The 18,321-nt window shown below is 34.5% G+C and overlaps 1 protein-coding gene across 6 annotated transcripts in view; it reads left to right on the forward strand.

The window, feature by feature from the left end:
- Window positions 1-18,321, forward strand: part of RyR (Ryanodine receptor) — a 161,304-nt gene that overhangs the window by 50,808 nt on the left and 92,175 nt on the right. For 5 of the 6 annotated variants that reach the window (XM_071593416.1, XM_071593421.1, XM_071593417.1 and 2 more), the window contains 14 exons: window positions 1,026-1,128; window positions 2,263-2,428; window positions 6,648-6,758; window positions 7,026-7,222; window positions 7,388-7,562; window positions 8,412-8,558; window positions 9,028-9,239; window positions 9,321-9,518; window positions 11,359-11,496; window positions 12,076-12,228; window positions 13,345-13,501; window positions 14,813-15,015; window positions 16,466-16,598; window positions 18,094-18,274. In XM_071593416.1, coding sequence (XP_071449517.1) covers window positions 1,026-1,128; window positions 2,263-2,428; window positions 6,648-6,758; window positions 7,026-7,222; window positions 7,388-7,562; window positions 8,412-8,558; window positions 9,028-9,239; window positions 9,321-9,518; window positions 11,359-11,496; window positions 12,076-12,228; window positions 13,345-13,501; window positions 14,813-15,015; window positions 16,466-16,598; window positions 18,094-18,274 — 2,274 coding nt within the window. The remainder of the gene's footprint in view (window positions 1-1,025; window positions 1,129-2,262; window positions 2,429-6,647; window positions 6,759-7,025; window positions 7,223-7,387; window positions 7,563-8,411; window positions 8,559-9,027; window positions 9,240-9,320; window positions 9,519-11,358; window positions 11,497-12,075; window positions 12,229-13,344; window positions 13,502-14,812; window positions 15,016-16,465; window positions 16,599-18,093; window positions 18,275-18,321) is intronic. The other variant, XM_071593418.1, reaches the window with a different exon arrangement.

Below are 18,321 nucleotides of genomic sequence, written 5' to 3' on the forward strand. Positions count from 1 at the left end.
TAGTTAGAGAATAAAGTCCCCAATATTTTTCAACATATATTTGGTGAAAAACTAGTAGAAGAAGCTGTAGAAGGGTTATGCAGAATAGTGATGGGAGGAAGGAGATCAAAGTCGATCAGTAAGCAGGTGACCAGGTTTTGATGGCAAAGAATGAGGAAGAGCTGCAGGGGGTGAATAAGGAGACTAAAAGAAAGGAGAGAAGTATGGTATGAAAGTAAGCGGTAAACAGTTGTAGTTGATGAAGATTTAGAGGACAGCCTAGGAAAAATTAAGTTGAAGGGATGTTAAGGAGGGAATGTATGCTGAAGAGAATCATAGTGGGAAAAGTTCATTGTAAATGAGATGGAGAAAGAAGGAAATTTGGAATGCTGATGGATGTAAAGAAAGGAAGAGTTTGTGAGTCTTGGTTGTAGGAAGTATGGGCAGAAGTGAAAGAGGGTAGGGGGTAGCAATTCAATTAAGGTCTGCCCTAACTCTCTAATGATGATGACATCTATATCTTTAGAGTAATAGAAGTAATTGATTATGCCTAAGTAACTTGTCTGTACTCAGCATAGAAAATTCCTCTCATTGTCTGTAAATAATATTTTATGTCAGAAAAAATACTTGCTTTCTCACTGTGGGAGGCTGAAATTTTGTATTGCCTCCTCCAATCAAGAAAAACTGTTTTTACTGCAGAAGATTATCATACTGCTTATAGTTTTTTAGACTTATTTTCAGGAAACTTTCAGCTTAAAAATAATTCAATTGATCTTATTCTCTCTCAAGCAAGCATAATGCCAAATGCTCTTTAAAAAAATTATGGAAGCAAAATCTCTCTTTTACCATAAAGGCCACTGAAAGAGACTCCATTGCCTCAATCTTGCCCCAAAATAAAGACAACTGTCTATCTATCTGGTGTGCTGGTTACTTATGATTTTTAAAGCTCAAGGCTTTAAAAAATAACTGCTGTGTCTATTCAATTATTTATTGGCAGGGTTGTTTACTAAAGAGTGTGCTTATTCTAAATTATGTATCTTTTAAAGGGAAAATGCACCGAGCAACAAGTGATATGGAATTAAACCTCATGGATGGGCAATTGGATCCAAATAAAGATGATAAAAAGAAGAGAGGGCGTTCTCCATTCCGGTTAGTAGTCACAATATTTGTAGAAATCCAGGTTTTGTATGATTTTATTTTACATTGAAATCTTTTTTTGTTATGAATCAGAATTAATCACAGCATAACTTTATGCCGATACATAATTATAATGTACCAACTATGGCAGGTTAAGCCTCAGTTTGCACCACATAGATCACACTTTTAAATTTTAAACACACCTACTCTATTATCCGTCTGTAAGTTTTTCGGGAAAATTGCAATAATTAATGAAATAGTCATAAAGTTTTGTTGCACAATATATTTTTTAAACAAAGTTGAACTGAATGGTGGTTGTTGAGACAGCTATCATGTAAGGGATTGCTGTCTCAACTTGATATTCTATATCTGAACTGTGATGCCTATAAATACCATAAATTGATAAGCAATTTTTGGCAAAGTTGAATGAAGAGGCCTTATAACATCCTTGATCTGCTGTGAGCATTGTCACATAATGCAAAAAAATACAATTTATACCCTTTCACAATTGCCATTCAAATTCCTTTTTTGTTAAAAAAATAGATCTTCAGGGTAAAGTGTCTGAAGAAGTTGCCAAACCTGCTTAATATCTGTGAATTGATTGAAGGAATGAGATGTGAAGCATAACATATCTACTGTATATAAATTCTAGATATTCCTGCTGTTCCTGTCTTAAATGAAGGATCATAAACTTGTGATGAATTATAAATTTACAAAGTCCCCTAAATATTACCATCACTTTTGATTTGGAGTAATCCCACAGTCATTCATCCAGTGCCTGACCTTGAGGACAAATGACAATTGTTAAACAAAATGATCAATGTGCTGCTGGTTGCAGAATTTGAGTTTACTTTTCAGATTAAAATATCTAGAAGATGAGGGAACAATGGGGAATTTTCTAAGAATACAGGTTTTGTTAAGTTTTTTTGTTTTTTTTTCATCAAAAATAGTTAATTAAGGATTCTCTGGGCTCTATTCTTAGTTGGTTATCCAGTTTTTAGCTCAAGATGGACATCCCTCAGAAGTAAGATAATTAGGTTTTTCTGGTATCTGAAACTTTTTTTAGAGTCCAGGGATTTCTAATTTACTGTGTGATTTACTCTTGTAGATGTTTTCTAATTGAAAAATGTTGTTTTCTGCATTTAGGTTCTTTTCCCGCAAGCGTGACGCAAGTGGTGAACGTGGGAAGAAGGCTCGCACACCAGATCCTCAGTCAACGTTGTTGGAGATGTCTCCCGAGAGAGGGAAGCCATTGGGGATGGGCCGAAGTGGCAACCTCATCGTTAAGGGGGCATCGGTACGGGTATCTCAGGCAAGACACAGTCACAACTCAACATTTCTGGATTGCAAAATTTAACCAGCTGGATTTTTGGCCTTCAAAATTTGGTAGCAAAGCAATTAACAACTGCTCTAAAATTTCATATTCATCCAATGGTTGGCAGTTGAGTTACCTACGTGGTGAAAATTCAATTGTCATCTGTCTTGGGAATGTGAATAGAATGGCAAGCCTCTTGCTTTTAACACATACACCACATGCACCAATTTTTTATTTATGTAGTCATATTTTGTTTGACCTACTTTATCTTATCATCATTAGAATTGAAAAGAGAGAATTCTTCCCAATTTTGAAAGATTTTGAAAAATATTTTGTTTTATCAACAAATTGTATGTTACTTTTGCTCTGATGCTTTCTGGTATACAGTGGGATTCAAAAGATTGTAGAAAGAGGGAGCAATGTCACCTTATGCTAGCTTCCTTTTTTAAAATGACTTGATAGCTGTTTTTCTTGAAGGAATGATTGATTTGAACAAGGTTTAAGGTATTTCTCTTTTCCTTTCCTGCTATTAAAACGAATTTGCAATTCAGTATTTTTGAGTAACTAATTGGGATATACTTTTGATGGCCTTTGTAAAATGTGATATTTTATCTTCTACTGTTTATACCTCCACATGGAGGGTGATAAATCCTCTGCCTATTCTTGGCCTCCCTCCAATGCTGGATTCCTTGAACGCAACGACAGGGAGTAATTATAACAGGCATATTAGTGTGGCTCTAGAGTTTTGTGGATGCATGTGGAATTGAGCATGACATATCCTAAAATACGAGGGTCATCCGGAAAGTAGTACCCGTTCGTGAAATAAAGACACAAAAGTAAATATTAACAAACATAAAAAATTTTATTTGAAAGAGGATACTTTAAACTACTTCTCAACATAATCTCCAAGCAAATTAAGGCATTTGTCATAACGTGTGACAAGTTTCTGTATTCCTGCTGCATAGTCCTTCGCCGCCAGCTCATTGAGATACGCGAGGGACCCATCTTGCACAAATTTTTGCATAATGCAGATGGTGTTTAACAATTTCATGAACAATTGTTCGAGAAACATTGGGAAAATGCTCACAGATGTCATCAATTGTGACGCGCCGATCGTTCCTCACGAATTCGTCAACTGAGCTCACCAGTTGGTCTGTAATGACAGACGGTCTCCCCGAACGCTCATTGTCGTGTGTGTTCCCCCTCCCCATGTTGAAGTTGCGACACCACCGCCAAACAGACGACTCGTCCATTACATTGTCTCCATACACCTCCTTTAATTGGCGATGAATATCACATGGGCGAACGTTTCTTGCATTGAGGAATTTAATCACTGCCCTCACTTCACAACTGGCGGCGTTCTCAATTTTTTTAAACATTGTAAACAATCACAGAAACAACACAGGCAATGCTAGCGTCACGCAACTTGGCTCAGAGAAGGCAGACAAGCCACTGAAGCTATCTGACCTCGTCCAGCGGCTACTCGTGTCGTCAGCACTTCATGCGGCACGAACGGGTACTACTTTCCGGATGACCCTCGTAGTTCATATTTTCAAGGCTACTTAGGTCCTTCCCATAAAAATGCATAATATAAGCATTGGAATCACTGTCTGCCAAATTTAATCAATGTTTCCTCAAAATCAGGATATAGATTTGAATTTCTTCTGTAAAACTTCAAAGCATTGACTAGTTAATAAATAATTTCATTATAATTTCCTGTCGAGGTGCTGTGCCTCAGTTATAGGTGGTATTTTGAATCCCATTGATCTCAGTTAGCCCTGGCATAAGCTGACTTTTGTGGAATGCCTTAAAATAAGCATTTATTTTCTAAGGATTGCATTTACCATGTGTAAGAATAAAAAATCTACTCGGTCTATACTTGACTAGATTTTATTTCCTCTATAAAAAATGATAGGCAGAGATGAAAATTCAAAATTATCATTTTGCTATCTATATCTTCAATTTCATCTACTGTCTTTTAATTTCAGTCTTAATTTTACATTTAAGTGAAGTACTTGTTTGAGTATGATGGATGAAGATTTCTCAAGGTTCTACAATACTTTAATGGATAAACTTTTATTTCACTATACCTTGGTCAATATAATTAGAATTAACTCTGGGTTTCAACAATGCCTAGTCATTACTAGAAATCCATCTCATTATTTAGTAGCTGCATCATAAGTAGTAGTAGTAGTAGTATTTAGCAGAGGCGACCGACAACTGAGGTCATTTGCGCCGTAGGGGATGGATAGGAAAGGATGAAGGGTGGAGAGAAACCCGGCGTCGGCATTAGCCTACTCTTTACAAAAGGTGCCAAGGGGTCCTCAGTTTAACGTCCCATCCGACGGACGGCGTACTCACTCAAAGTGCCCTCCACAAAGCACCTCAAGTAGGGATCGAGATACCTCTGAAAAATATTCAACACCGCCGGGATTTGAACCCGGGCCCTCAGGGTGGGAAGCCAGTACGTTAGCCCCCGCACCATCTTGATCCCCCTGCATCATAAGTTTTGAGTGAAAATGACAAAAGTCTAGTGAAGTAAAAAATACATACTTATGTTGGATTAAGACCATAATAATGTTTTATTCTTGTTCTTTGGTTAACCCACTTCAAAAGAAAAGCATAAAATACATGTTTCTTCTCAGCAAAACTTATGTACGAGGGAATTAGAAAAGTTCTCAGAATGTACAAGACATGAATGACTTAACCTCAGTGAAACTTTTTTATTTTTCAATGTAGTCTTCCTGTACACTAATGCACTTGGACCAGTGATATGCCAATGTCTTGATCCCATCCCAAAAATTAGATTCCTTCAGGCCCACAAAATACCCATCCACTTTGGATGGTTTGTGATGCATTTGTGATTCTGTCAATAGTTGTGGCACCTAGCTAGCAGATAATTTTCTCGTATCCAATTCCAAAGTTACATTGTGATATGCCCGTTCAGATGACATCCCCACAGCTTCAGTGATTTCTTGCACTATCAGTCTATGATCCTCCATGACCATTTTATGCACTTTTGCAATAATATCTGGAGTAGTGGCATATTTTGGCTGACCACTATGTGGATCATCATCTAAGCTGTCCCGACCAAACTTAAACTCATTTTTCCACTTGGAAATAGTTGAATATAAAGGAGAAGATTCTCCCAGAGTGTTCTGAAAGTCAGCATGAATTTCCTTTGCTTTCATACCTTTCTTTATGAAGTATTTAATCACTGCTCGAATCTCAATTTTTTCCATCTTTACAAATTACTACACGGGAACAACAGCAGAGAGTCATCCACATCACTGATCTAATCCCAGAGCACTGACGTGTTATGTGTTTCCTCATATAGGATTACCTATTACAATGCAGGAAACATGTTGCACCAGCGGTAATCTGGTGGTGATTCGAGGACCTTTCTAAATACCCTTGTAAAATGGAAAGTATGCAATGCATTTTCTTTGAACAATTTGTCTTGTAATTTTGGTTGGTAAATCTTAACTTCCCAATTTGGTTCACAAAGGACACAATAAAAATATAATATAACTGGTTATTTGAACAATAAAATAGCAATGTGCATATTCAATATATGTCATGAGCTCTTGTAAAATCTTCTAATTGAGAAATAATGCTAAGTTTGTTTGAATGTAGATAATAAAGAACTACAGATTTAAATTCACTTTTAGTTGATCCATGTCTTAGCTACTGGGGAAGGTTTTTCTAAAGATTAATCGCTGTAACTACTATTCTAACACATACTTTTCGTTCAATGGGAGGAATAGTGTAAATAGCTTGTTAAGGCATTTTGTTGGTGGAGTTGTCTTGTGAATGACAAATGACAAACTTATCAAGTAATTAACATGCTCTCTTATCGATAAGTATTGTGCATACAAACACCCCCGAAGGTATTTCCATCGTAATGTTGTTGTCAGTTGACTTAGTTGACATAAATAAGGGCTGTTGTGATCTATTATTTTTGACATCATATTTGATTCTAGCACAAGCATTAATTAGGCATTGGAACAATAAGGCATGTCATGTTGTTCAAAGAGAGTACTTTTAGTTATTGCATTGATGTATTTCTTATTATTTTCATTTAAACTAAAATATATTTTGGCCTAAGTGTCTTCATTCTTGTTTATTACGCTGCTTTAAAAGAAGCTTTAAAAATTCTTGGGGTCTGCATAATTATGTAATACTATGTATAATGATTTTGTTTTTCTATTGTTAGAGCGATCTTAAACTGGTTCCTCCATCTGTCCCTGAGAGAACAGCCGGCTCACCTAAGCAAATGTCAGCAACTCAACTTGGTGGGGCTATAGTTGAGTGTATTGGGAATGAGGTAATTTATTTTTATTCTTATTTATTGATTAGAGTTTGAATTTGTGTATATTTTGAGAAAAATTCAGGTTGTTGAAGTTCAGAGTGAGTTCAAAATTCTTGCGTATTCATATTGCTATATTGAATTGTGATCTATCTACAAGAAAATAGCAATGTTGTAGATTATGTGTCGTTGTAGTTTATTAATTGTGTTGAGTGATAATGTTTTTGTTTTTATACATTTTGTGACTTTCGTTTCTCAGTTTTTGTCAATTATTATTTTTTATAGGTTTATGATGCAGACTGTCTTAGATTAATTAATGAATATTTCTACGGCGTAAGGATATTCCCTGGTCAAGACCCAACTCATGTATACCTTGGTTGGGTAACTACACAATACCATTTGCATGCCAAAGAATTTGACACTTCAAAAGTCAGAACTTCTTCAGTGGCTGTTACTGATGACTTTGGTAGAATAATAGATGGGTATGTACTGTTAATAATTAATACTTTTTTAAATTTCTTAATGTGTTTGATGAGAAAATATGAATGATTAGTTGAGGAATTAACTAAACTAAACTTAACTTTTTATACTCTTGTTGTAACTACCAACCAAATGTCTTACTTTCTATGATTATTTTTTTTCTTTAGTGTTGATCGTCAAAGCTGTTATATGGTCAGAGCTGATGAACTTTATAATGAAGTCACCCAAGATACGTCTGGCAAAGGTGCTTCTCAAGGGATGTTTGTTGGTTGCTTTGTCGACACTGCAACTGGCTATGTGACGTTCACCTGTGAAGGAAAGGAAACAAGACACCGTTATAAGGTGAAGTAGTTGATTTTTTGCTTGGGATTAGCAGGCACAAACCTGTATTTAAATCAGTTGCTTCCATTGGCATCTAATTATGTAATACTCATTTATTTCAAACCCACTTTATTCAATATAGTGTGTAATTTCAACCCTTAAGCAGTGTTCTGTTGAAGCAGTAAAGATATTGTGTACTCTTTAGTGTAGTACTGAAAATAACAGTGGAAACTCAAACTCAGCTACCTCTTAATTGACAAAATGCTCTATTTTATGTTGTGTTTCAATGGTTTGAACTGGCCTCCATTTGAATAAGTGCATTAAGAAAGTCTAAATAATATTTTTTAACCAGAATTTACATAATACCTTTGTCCTATGAATACGATAAGTTGATTTCTATCATATTTTCTCCAATGGCTTCATTCTTCATTAGTTTCAAGATTATCTGTTTTGGTTGTTTAAATTTTCTTTGATGTAATAAGTTTGTTTTTAATACAAGGTCAATCAATGTAATAAATGAACAGCAGAGAAGTTCTCTGCCACCAAGGTAATCTGACCTGTGTGAAAGATTGTTTTCTTTTTTATGGTGGGGTTGGTTTTTAAATTAAAATAACACCACGCTATTTACCAGGTATAAATTATGCAGCTATTTCATTTTAATGTTGATTTATTTGCTATTAATAGTTAAAAGGAAATTATGCATTGAAAATCATGCAGAAGCTGGTAATTTTGAAAGAAGTTGACATAAATGTATAGAATTTTCTAGGTATATGAACATGAATGCCAATACCATTTTTAGGTATGTGTGTATTTTATTTGCATCATTTTGTGGAATTTATTAATTGTTGGCTGTAATTGATATACTTGCAGATGGAACCAGAGACAAAACTATTTCCAGCCATTTTTGTTGAGGCAACAAGTAAAGAAATCTTGCAGATTGAACTGGGCCGTACATCAACAACGCTTCCTCTTTCTGCTGCTGTCCTTCAAAATTCAGCTAAACATGTCATTCCTCAGGTTTGAACTTTGATTCAGCTCTCACAGTTAATTTCAGTGATAAACAACCAATTCCTTTCATCACTGTCAAGAATTGCCACAAACATACCCAAGCCATGGCTTTTGTAATACGTACAAATGTATGTATACATACACATGTATGTATAATACACATTTACATGTACATGTATACGTACACATACTTATCTATCTCCTGTCTTCAGGATGAAAAATATAAATATGTACATCTATCGTAGTCTTGAATCCGGATAATAAAGGACATTAAGTCAATAAAGAGAATATCATTTTTTTTAAAGAATGTATAACATATTATTCTATTTTTACATTGAGTTTTTGGAAAATTTAAAAAATAAATATAAGTGCATAATTGCATGCTTCCACTGGTGAATGTTTGAATTGATGCAGTTTTCAATACATCTAAATTCTCTTCGGTAAATGAATGACGTATGCATTATTTTCCTTTTTATAGTTTCCTCCAAGGCTTAAAGTTCAGTGCTTAAAACCCAATCAGTGGGCTCGAGTTCCAAATCAGTCCCTTCAAGTACACGCTCTGAAGCTGTCTGATATACGTGGTTGGAGTATGCTCTGTGAAGACCCCATTTCAATGTTGGCCTTGCACTTGCCAGAAGAAGATCGCTGCATAGATATATTAGAGCTTATTGAAATGGAGCGGCTACTGAGGTAAGTCTGTGATGTACTGCTTGTGTTATCTTTCCTCTAAATGTCTCCACTAATATAATAGGTAATATTTCTTTTTTTCAGCTTCCATGCACATACTTTAACATTGTATGCTGCTCTGTGTTATCAGTCCAACTATCGAGCTGCTCATGCCCTATGCCAACATGTGGATCAAAAACAGTTATTGTATGCCATCAGATCAGAGTACATGTCAGGACCTCTACGTCAAGGATTTTATGATCTGTTGATAGCTTTGCATCTGGAATCCCATGCAACTACAATGTAAGTTCTTTTGTATTTAATTGTGAAAAGTAACAGTAGTTTATATTGTAATTCACATGAGTACTTACCAACTTATATATGATAGACAGTAAAATGATAAATTACTAACCTTCCTAGGGAAACAGGTTGGTTGGATAATCTATGGATCTAATGCAATAAGAGGAATTTTATTAGTTATAATATTAATGATAAAAAGTGAAGTTAACTATAAAAAATACTTGGACAGGGTGGCCAGCTATCCGTAAATCCTTGAAAACCAGGAAATTACTGGAAAGAGAAAAAAAATTTTTTCATTCTTTAAGAAACTTCAAATTAAGCAGTAAGAAGTGGAATTTTGGAGATTTAATGTTATTTTACCAGAAAATGTATGAGACTGAAGCAGACTGTAGACGAAAAAAATCACTTATTAGAATTTAAAATTAATGGCGAATGTAATGATAAAACAAAAAACTAGTTTCTTTCAGTGCTTTGTTTGTTCTGCTAAAGAGCAAAGAATTTTGCCTCATTTGTGTATACAGAATTAGCATTTGTGAGTTAATTGGAATAACTGAGTGTTATTATGGAAAAACTGTTTTGCCTACCACTGCACTCCAAAACATAAGCCGTAGAGTACTTATTTATTTGAGTGAGAATACCAAGTAGATAAAACCTCAATATGTCTAAACCTCAATGTATCTACTCCTGTATAGTATATAGTATCCTTTTCTGGGGTTCTTCTCCGCTTGCAGACACAATATTTAAAATTCAAAAGCGAGCTGTATGGCTAATTGTCAAAGCAGAGCATAATGCTCCTTGTCGTCCATTATTCCATAAATTGAACATTCTACCTTTGCCATGTATTTATATCTATGTATTACTGGTGTACACCTTTGTAAACCTTTCAATGTATGACACAAATTGTGGTATTCACGACTATGGGACCAGGTCTAAAAATGATCTGCACCGAACTTACGTAAGAACTAGAACCACCACACTAGGCCCTAAATCTATGGGTCTCCTTATGTTTAATAAGCTAAATGAGGACCTGAAATCCAGCACAAACATTTATCTATTTAAAAGGAAATTGAGAGCTTTTCTTCAAAGGAATTTGTTCTATTCTATTAGGAATTTCATGGAACATGAAACTTAGAATAGGCATATGTATTTACATTGTGTATTATTGTATATATTGACGTGTCCTATACTATGTGTACAATTTTTTTGTATGATGCAGTCTCTGGACAAATAAAATTATTATTATTATAATATTTTGAGTGGTTTTTGCCACTGATGGTTGGGTCTGATCATGTTCTCCTTTTTTATTTTTTAATGAATTTTTTCCTGACTGATAGTATTAAAAAATGCTAGGTGGTTTCATGGCACATTTAACATTATTCTAGATTCTTAGAGTCCTAAAAAAATTCCAATGTATGAATCCAAAACTACATGCAAGGTTATCTAATTCTACTGTACGAAGAAAAAATAGCTATCGAGACTCAGTGTAAGAGAATCGGCATAAACTATAGGAGAAATGTACCAGTTATCCTGATCTTTGGATTGAAAGGTTATTAATTGAGTGACATAAATATTGTGTGAAATTTTCTTATGTTATTGATAAATGAAGTTATTTAACTGTGGTCCCAAAAGATAAACACTCATATAAAGGGCATTGAATGCATTTAATAAATTTAATATTAATCATAGCTCAAACCAGTATTGCATTTAGTGATATGAAATAAAACGAGAATAATGTTTTACCAGCACCTTACATTAGTGACACAGATAGGGACTGTAAGTGATTATTAATTTTGACAATTTTTATGTTTGATAACTCTAAATGATTTCTTTCGTGATTTTCTAGGGAGGTATGTAAAAATGAGTATCTCATTCCATTGGGACCCGAGTTAAAAGAACTGTATGAAGACCCAGAGATGTGCCACAGTCTGAGATCTTTGAGGACAGAGTCTGTTAGACCACAAATGAAGATGACTGATGTGGCGTAAGTATTGATTGAAAATTGTGTGAAATGCACCACATGGTGATTATTGCTTTTTCCTTCATTTATTGAAAAAGTGAACACACATGACTTCACCCTTGTAGCTGTAGCTTAATTTAAATTTTAATCGACCTAAGTTAGGTATTAGTCAGTATTTTATCCCATTTTCAAAATTAGTTGTAATTTAAAAAGATTTGAACCAAAATAATTGTCGATAGATGGCAACATAAAAGCAATAGATATGAAGTTCTAGTGATGAGCCATTAAATGCCGGTGCAATTTAAGTTGGTTACTGGTGAGTGATCATGAAAAGAGGCATTGAAATATTTTCTCAATTAGCTAATTAATTATGTAAGTACAAAGTGTTTTCATGAAGTTGATGTCAGGAATGCCTATTTCTTTAAAGTCAGTGATGTGTTTTTGGGTAAAAGGGGGATGTGACAATAATAACTCATATGAGTTCCACTGTCACTTTGAGAAGATTCTGATGACTTGTTAAGTGATTTTCATATGCTCAGATGTTGGAGTACTCCAATTCAAAGAAAATGCCTCCATAAATTTGAATTTGTACTTTTTTTGCAGTGAAATTGTGGACAACATTCGTAATCTCTATAGCCCTTTCTTCCCCCTGGATGTTGTTCGAGATTATGTGATGATGGCTCTTGATGAAGCAGTAATTATCAACCAGGTTCATAACAGGGATCCTATTGGCGGGAGCAATGAGAACCTTTTCCTGTGAGTACTTTTGTTGCACCGCTGAAATTTAAAAATTTTTCATAAAAATGAATAAAACACTTCTTTTTCATTGCTTTGCATTCATGGCAATGCTAAGTTATACAAAGGAACAACTCTCACATATGTAGTTTTAATGTTTTGATGGCATCACTGTCATTGTTTGGTCTTGCGGACGATGGTCGTGCCATCGAAACATCAAAACTACATATGTGAGTGTCCTTTCTTTGTGTTTCTATGCTTTAAAAACCTATATCTGTGTTATTGTACATTTCTGCATTGCCGAAGATCATGCGATGTGTCTACAGATTTTTTATGTGCATACTAGATGAGCCACGCTCAGGCTTTTTTCCTGATTGTCAATGATTTTAATTTTCATTTCTATTGTTGTTTTTTTATTTTATTCTCGTATGGCTTTCTTCAAATGGATTTTTCTTTTGGGTCAATTTTAAAACTGTGCACAAAAAATTATTAAACTTTGCACAAAAAATCAGTGATAGTATGTTTGAACACAAGTTTGGTGTGATCACTAGCGACGCTAAGAGTCTATCAGAACAAGTGCTTGAGGCAAACTTCAGTAACTAGGGTGCAATGAATCTGGGAATTCTCCTGTCCTCATCACTCGTGATGTGAAAACCTTTCATTAAGCCAATTTTTTTCGGGACCAAAATTTTTGCTCATTATGTGAATTTCTTGCTGTACAACGTTCCCATTAAGTGAGATTCCACTGTATTTTGGAAATGTTAGAATTTTCCGTTATTTTGGCAAAAAAATTGCAATGCTCAAGTAATGATCTAAACACTTCCATGTTAATTTCAAAAGAGCTCTTTCACAAGCATAGTGTTTTAGAATACTTTTGCCCAATAACTTGTGAGATAATCTATGCTTTCATAGAATCTGTGTAGAATTTTGTTTTTATTTTTTTATGATACAATGATTATATCTTCTGCAGAATATGTATGGTATTACATTTCTGTATATACCCATGCCCTAATTTATTAAAAACAGATTGACCTTCTCAGTGCTTTGACCTTTGCTATGTTCTGCCATAATAACACAGTTTTCTCCACCTTCCTCTTTGAATGAAGACTAGAATCTGAATTATTTTCTTACAAATAGGCCCCTTTTGAAGCTGGTGGACAGACTGCTCCTAGTCGGTATGCTAAGGGATGAGGATGTTGAGAAGTTGCTGATAATGATAGATCCTGAAACATGGGATCCTTCCTTTGAGAAAGATGGGAAAGATGAACACCGTAAAGGACTTCTCCACATGAAGGTATGTCCAATTTAAACATTGGAGCAATCAAAATATCATATTGAGGTGCAGGAATCATTAAAGTTCTTTACATTGTATTCCACAAAATAATAAGAAGCATAAAGATATCAATAATTCAAATTCCGCATATGTATTATGCAGGCAGGCCAAAGAACATACTTCTAAGCTTCTCTTGTTCAGAATTTTCCTTAGAAAGGAGCAGACTGAGGCAATATTTTTGCCACAGTGATACAGCCAAAGAGAAATGCAGACAATTGTTCACCAGTCATTAAATCAGTGCTGACTTTTGGAATCATCTGGAGCTTGACTCCCAATTTTTAGTGTGCTTATAGTAACCTACATGCTAAAACCTAACCTATAGTATTTTAAAATCCCCTCAAAGCAAATCCAACATGATAACATGCTATAGTATACATTCCTGGAAAAAGCATTGGGTACTGTAGGGGGTTGATATCTATGTTAATGGTAGAGAAGAAGCTGAATGATCACTGATAGTGATAGCAGTCCATGTACATTGAATTACTTTGATTCTATTGCTTATTTTATAGTGGCTTATTGTTCAAAAGTTTCTTTACTCGATGATTTTTCATAATTATTATTATTTCTTTCCATTCCATAGGGTCATATACAAACATACATAGGAATTGCAAAATATAAATTTAAAAGTAAAACTTATTATCAAAAGTTGACATGTACTGTGGTGTTCTTTATCCACCAGGATTAGTTTTAGCTTATCAGTTTTTGATCCAAAATTCATTCTATTTGCTACTTCATAATATTTCTCTGGATTTAAATAATTGGCAGCTGATACATGCATTTTGTATACTTTATTGTATTTTGCAGAAGAATCAACAGGGTGTTAATGTAAATGATTGATATTGAGTAATAAGATTCATTGTTACTTTCCCTAAATAAATACAGTAGAATTAAAAAGCCAATAAATAAATGCATGCATACATTTGAAAATTAGATTAATATGAGAAAAATTCATATTTTGGCATATTTTATAGTGTCCCCATGCCAGTATAGTTTTCAACTCAAAAAGACTTCTGGAAAATGGACTCTGCGCTGTTGTCAGCCAGTGATTATTCGCTCACTGCCTCTCAAAAATGTCCCCTGGCAGAGAGCACAGTTCTCAACAGTTTAAAAATAGTGGTATTGCACAAACTGGCTTATTATCCTCCCATTCACATTGTTACTTATCCCCAATCCTCAGTCCATCCGGTGTCATGATAATGTTGACATATACATGTTTTTCTAATCTTATTTGGGTTTGAATATTAAAAAAAACATTTTCACTCTTTTTTACAGATGGCAGAAGGTGCTAAGCTTCAGATGTGTTACCTACTTCATCATCTGTGTGATATACAGTTGCGTCATAGAGTTGAAGCCACCGTGGCCTTCAGCCATGACTTTGTTGGGGAAGTTCAGAGTGATCAACTGAGGAGATATATTGAAATTAAGCAATCAGATCTACCATCTGCTGTAGCCGCTAAGAAGACCCGAGAATTCAGGTCTGTAATCTGTATTAGTTGGACTAAAGATGCTTTCTAAGTTGGAATTGAAAAGCTCAAAAATTGAATGCTTATTTGTATTTCCATGAGCCAAAGTAGTATATAGCAGTTTCATATTGCTATTTTTGGGGACTCATTGTTGGTTTTAGCCAAATGAAAACACTTTTGGTTTTTAAAGAGAATGACCGTTCCTATGTCCCTCGCCTACTGGACCCAAAATTAACCATAAGTTCAATAAATGAAAATCCAGTTGCTGTAATTTATTGGGTTAATATGCTAGCTTTGTGGTTGCATCTTATCTGTTGTCATATATGAGCAATGGCAACATTTGAGCATCACTACAGTAAGGGAATTACGAGTATAGAATTCATGGACTGGGATAGCCAGTTACCCTAAATTGGAAAAGTGTGGCATAGGAAACTTGGCAGTACCATTACTGGGAGCACATCAGTTCTTCCTCAAACATATTAAACTCCATGATGAATTAGAATTTTACCATCTTTCACATCTGATACTTTAATTTGGAGCAAGTCATTGCTCTGAGTAGACGCTTTACATTTCATGTCAACTCTACACTTGTTTTCTCTTCCATGGGTGTGGAAACTCCTGAGCTCTCGTAAGAAAATCCAACACCATTAAATATTCTAAAAAGCAATTACAAAAAATTAGTGTAAAAGAAAGTATGTTTATTCATGTGGGAATTGAGCTGCCACAACTAGCATGATTTAGTGAGTAACCAACTCAACTGATTTAACACAAGTGTTGGCACTAGGAATATCCTACCTGCTCAGACAGTTCCCTTCCACAGTATTCAACCTGAAGATTGGCTTTCATAGGTGAAGGTAGAAATAATCCCCAAGTGAGCATAGAGGAATATGAAAAATCACACATTCGGGTAGGGAGACCAGTTCTATTTCTGATGCCACCATTCAATCTAAGTTCTAGCATTCAAAAACTACACCACTTGGATAGGGATGACCAAAGGGATCGCCAAGGATTTGAAATGGGAATCATAAAGTCAGTTGTCAACCACTATATGCACTAGGCTACCATAACTTCATCATGCACTTACCCTCATAATTTTGCTCTCTATTGTTAACAATAGAAGAGTGTGAATGAAATAATTGTGTATGTGATGTTGTATATTGCATAATCTTGAGAATTATATGGAGAAATAAACAATTGAATTTGTATTCTCACTGATAAAGGATCCTAAAGCATAGTAAAAACCTCAGCACTAACTCCTTATACTTTTAGTAAGAGAAAGCTGTAATAGTTGTCAAGGTTTTTTTGTTTTCCGTGTGTTAACTTGATTTGTGCTATATTTCAATGGGAAAGTATATGCTTAAGGCAGTAATGATGGATCAAGTATGCATAAATTTTATCAAATTTTGATGGTAAATTATTGCATACTTTCGGCCTTATTAAATGTATGTAATGTATATTTTAGGTGTCCGCCCAGAGAGCAAATGAATGCCATTCTTGGATTCAAAAACTTGGAGGAGGAAGACAAAGAAAACTGTCCATGTGGAGATGAAATCAGAGAAATATTGAATGGGTTTCATGAGCAGCTGATGGCGAAGGTACAGTCGTCCTTGACTTGTGAGGCAAATTTGGAAACCATCAATGAGGAATATTTTCGCGTGTTTACCACTAATGATTACTGTTTTCATGTGATGCTATGTGGTTATCACATGATGATTTCATTCACAAGTTACCTCTTTTATGCAAATGCACACAGTTACTCCATAATATAACATACCAACTTTCAGCATATGACTCATTAGGCAATACATGATAATTAAAGGTCACATTTATAATATTTTTTTTATAATTTTTATTATGAATGTTGAAATTGCAATATGATTGTGTGAACTAAATGCCATATTGTAAAACTATTAATCATTCAGTAATATTCAGTTTATTTACTACCTCTGATATACGATGACATTATTTCGGTCAGAAAAATTATTATTTTTGTATATTTAAGGTTTTAATCTTGTTTATGGTAATGGAATCATTCATGCTGATATCAAATCTTGATTTTTGAATTTTATTGGCTAGTGATTGAGATGATTTTTATCTTTAAAATTTTCTCCTTAAAACTCTAAATACAGTAATTAAATCATTAAAAAGTCTTTTAGAGTGAACCAGTAATATTCACAGTTGCTATGGAAGGCTAGCAGTTAATTGAGCTGTGACAGAAATTAATGTTAGACAAAACTAGTAATGGAAGTAGAAATGATTCAGAAGTTAGTGAGGAGCATGATAGTGTAAAAGTTGAAGCATCTTGTAAGCTATCCAGGTCGTAGCATAATGATAATGGTTAAGGAAAATTTGTATGTATTTCTATGATGTCAACCATTAATTAGTGGAAGCTACATGTGCTTAATTTTCCAAAGAGGTATCTTTGATCTAGATGAGAGGAGTGATAGTGAAAATGCCCTCTTTGGGGCCCAGCAGGTTCGGCTCATTGCCTTTGTGATCCAATTAAAATATATTATTAACACCTCTTTACACCCTCTCATCACCTCTCCTAATTACATCAATTGATAGTGTTATTATTGATTAATCATCTGTAATTTTGAAACCTGGCAACAAATTGAAGAATATAAAAATGAGGGATATTTCTATTTTTTTTAAGTTTTCAGAAATATGAGTCAATGAATAAAAGTATACTAGCATTGGAATTCAGAGTTAATTTAGACCATATTGCTTATCATGTGATGTGTTGCTCAAAGAGCAAGACATTAAAATTGTTTGTATGTGAACACTACACTGTTCAGATTGAATGAAAAGATGATAGTCATTCACTTGTGCTTAGTTTTACTGACTTCTGTCGCAGTATTGGGTGATGATGGACTTCTTTATATGTTAGTTAAAGATGAAAGTGAAGTAATGGTCTTAAATGTGAAATATTTTGAGTATATAGCTTTGTACAGGATTGAAAATAATCTGTCCAGTAGCCTTATTGATACATTAACTTGGCCCTAAAGATTAACTTTGTATTAGTTGCCACAGTCAAGGTTATGTGCTTTCATAATTTTTAAACTTTATTACATCTTTTTTCAATGAAAGGTTTCACTGAATGCCCTGCAAGAGTCAACAGAAGAAGCAGCAGAAGGAGAAAGCGGAGATGCCAACAGCCAAAATGGAAAGGTTGGACCAATACGCCGCATTTATAATTTTATAAATGCTGTTAAAGAGATGGAAGAAGAACCACAAGAGGAACAGGAACCTGAGAAGAAGACTCCTGAAGGTGATTTTATTTTCTGATTCTTAAATGAATTTTACATGGAATTATGG

Source organism: Hetaerina americana, unplaced genomic scaffold, assembly GCF_022747635.1.
Source record: "Hetaerina americana unplaced genomic scaffold, ioHetAmer1.1.p SCAF_6, whole genome shotgun sequence".
Classification (NCBI taxonomy): Eukaryota; Metazoa; Arthropoda; class Insecta; order Odonata; family Calopterygidae; genus Hetaerina; species Hetaerina americana.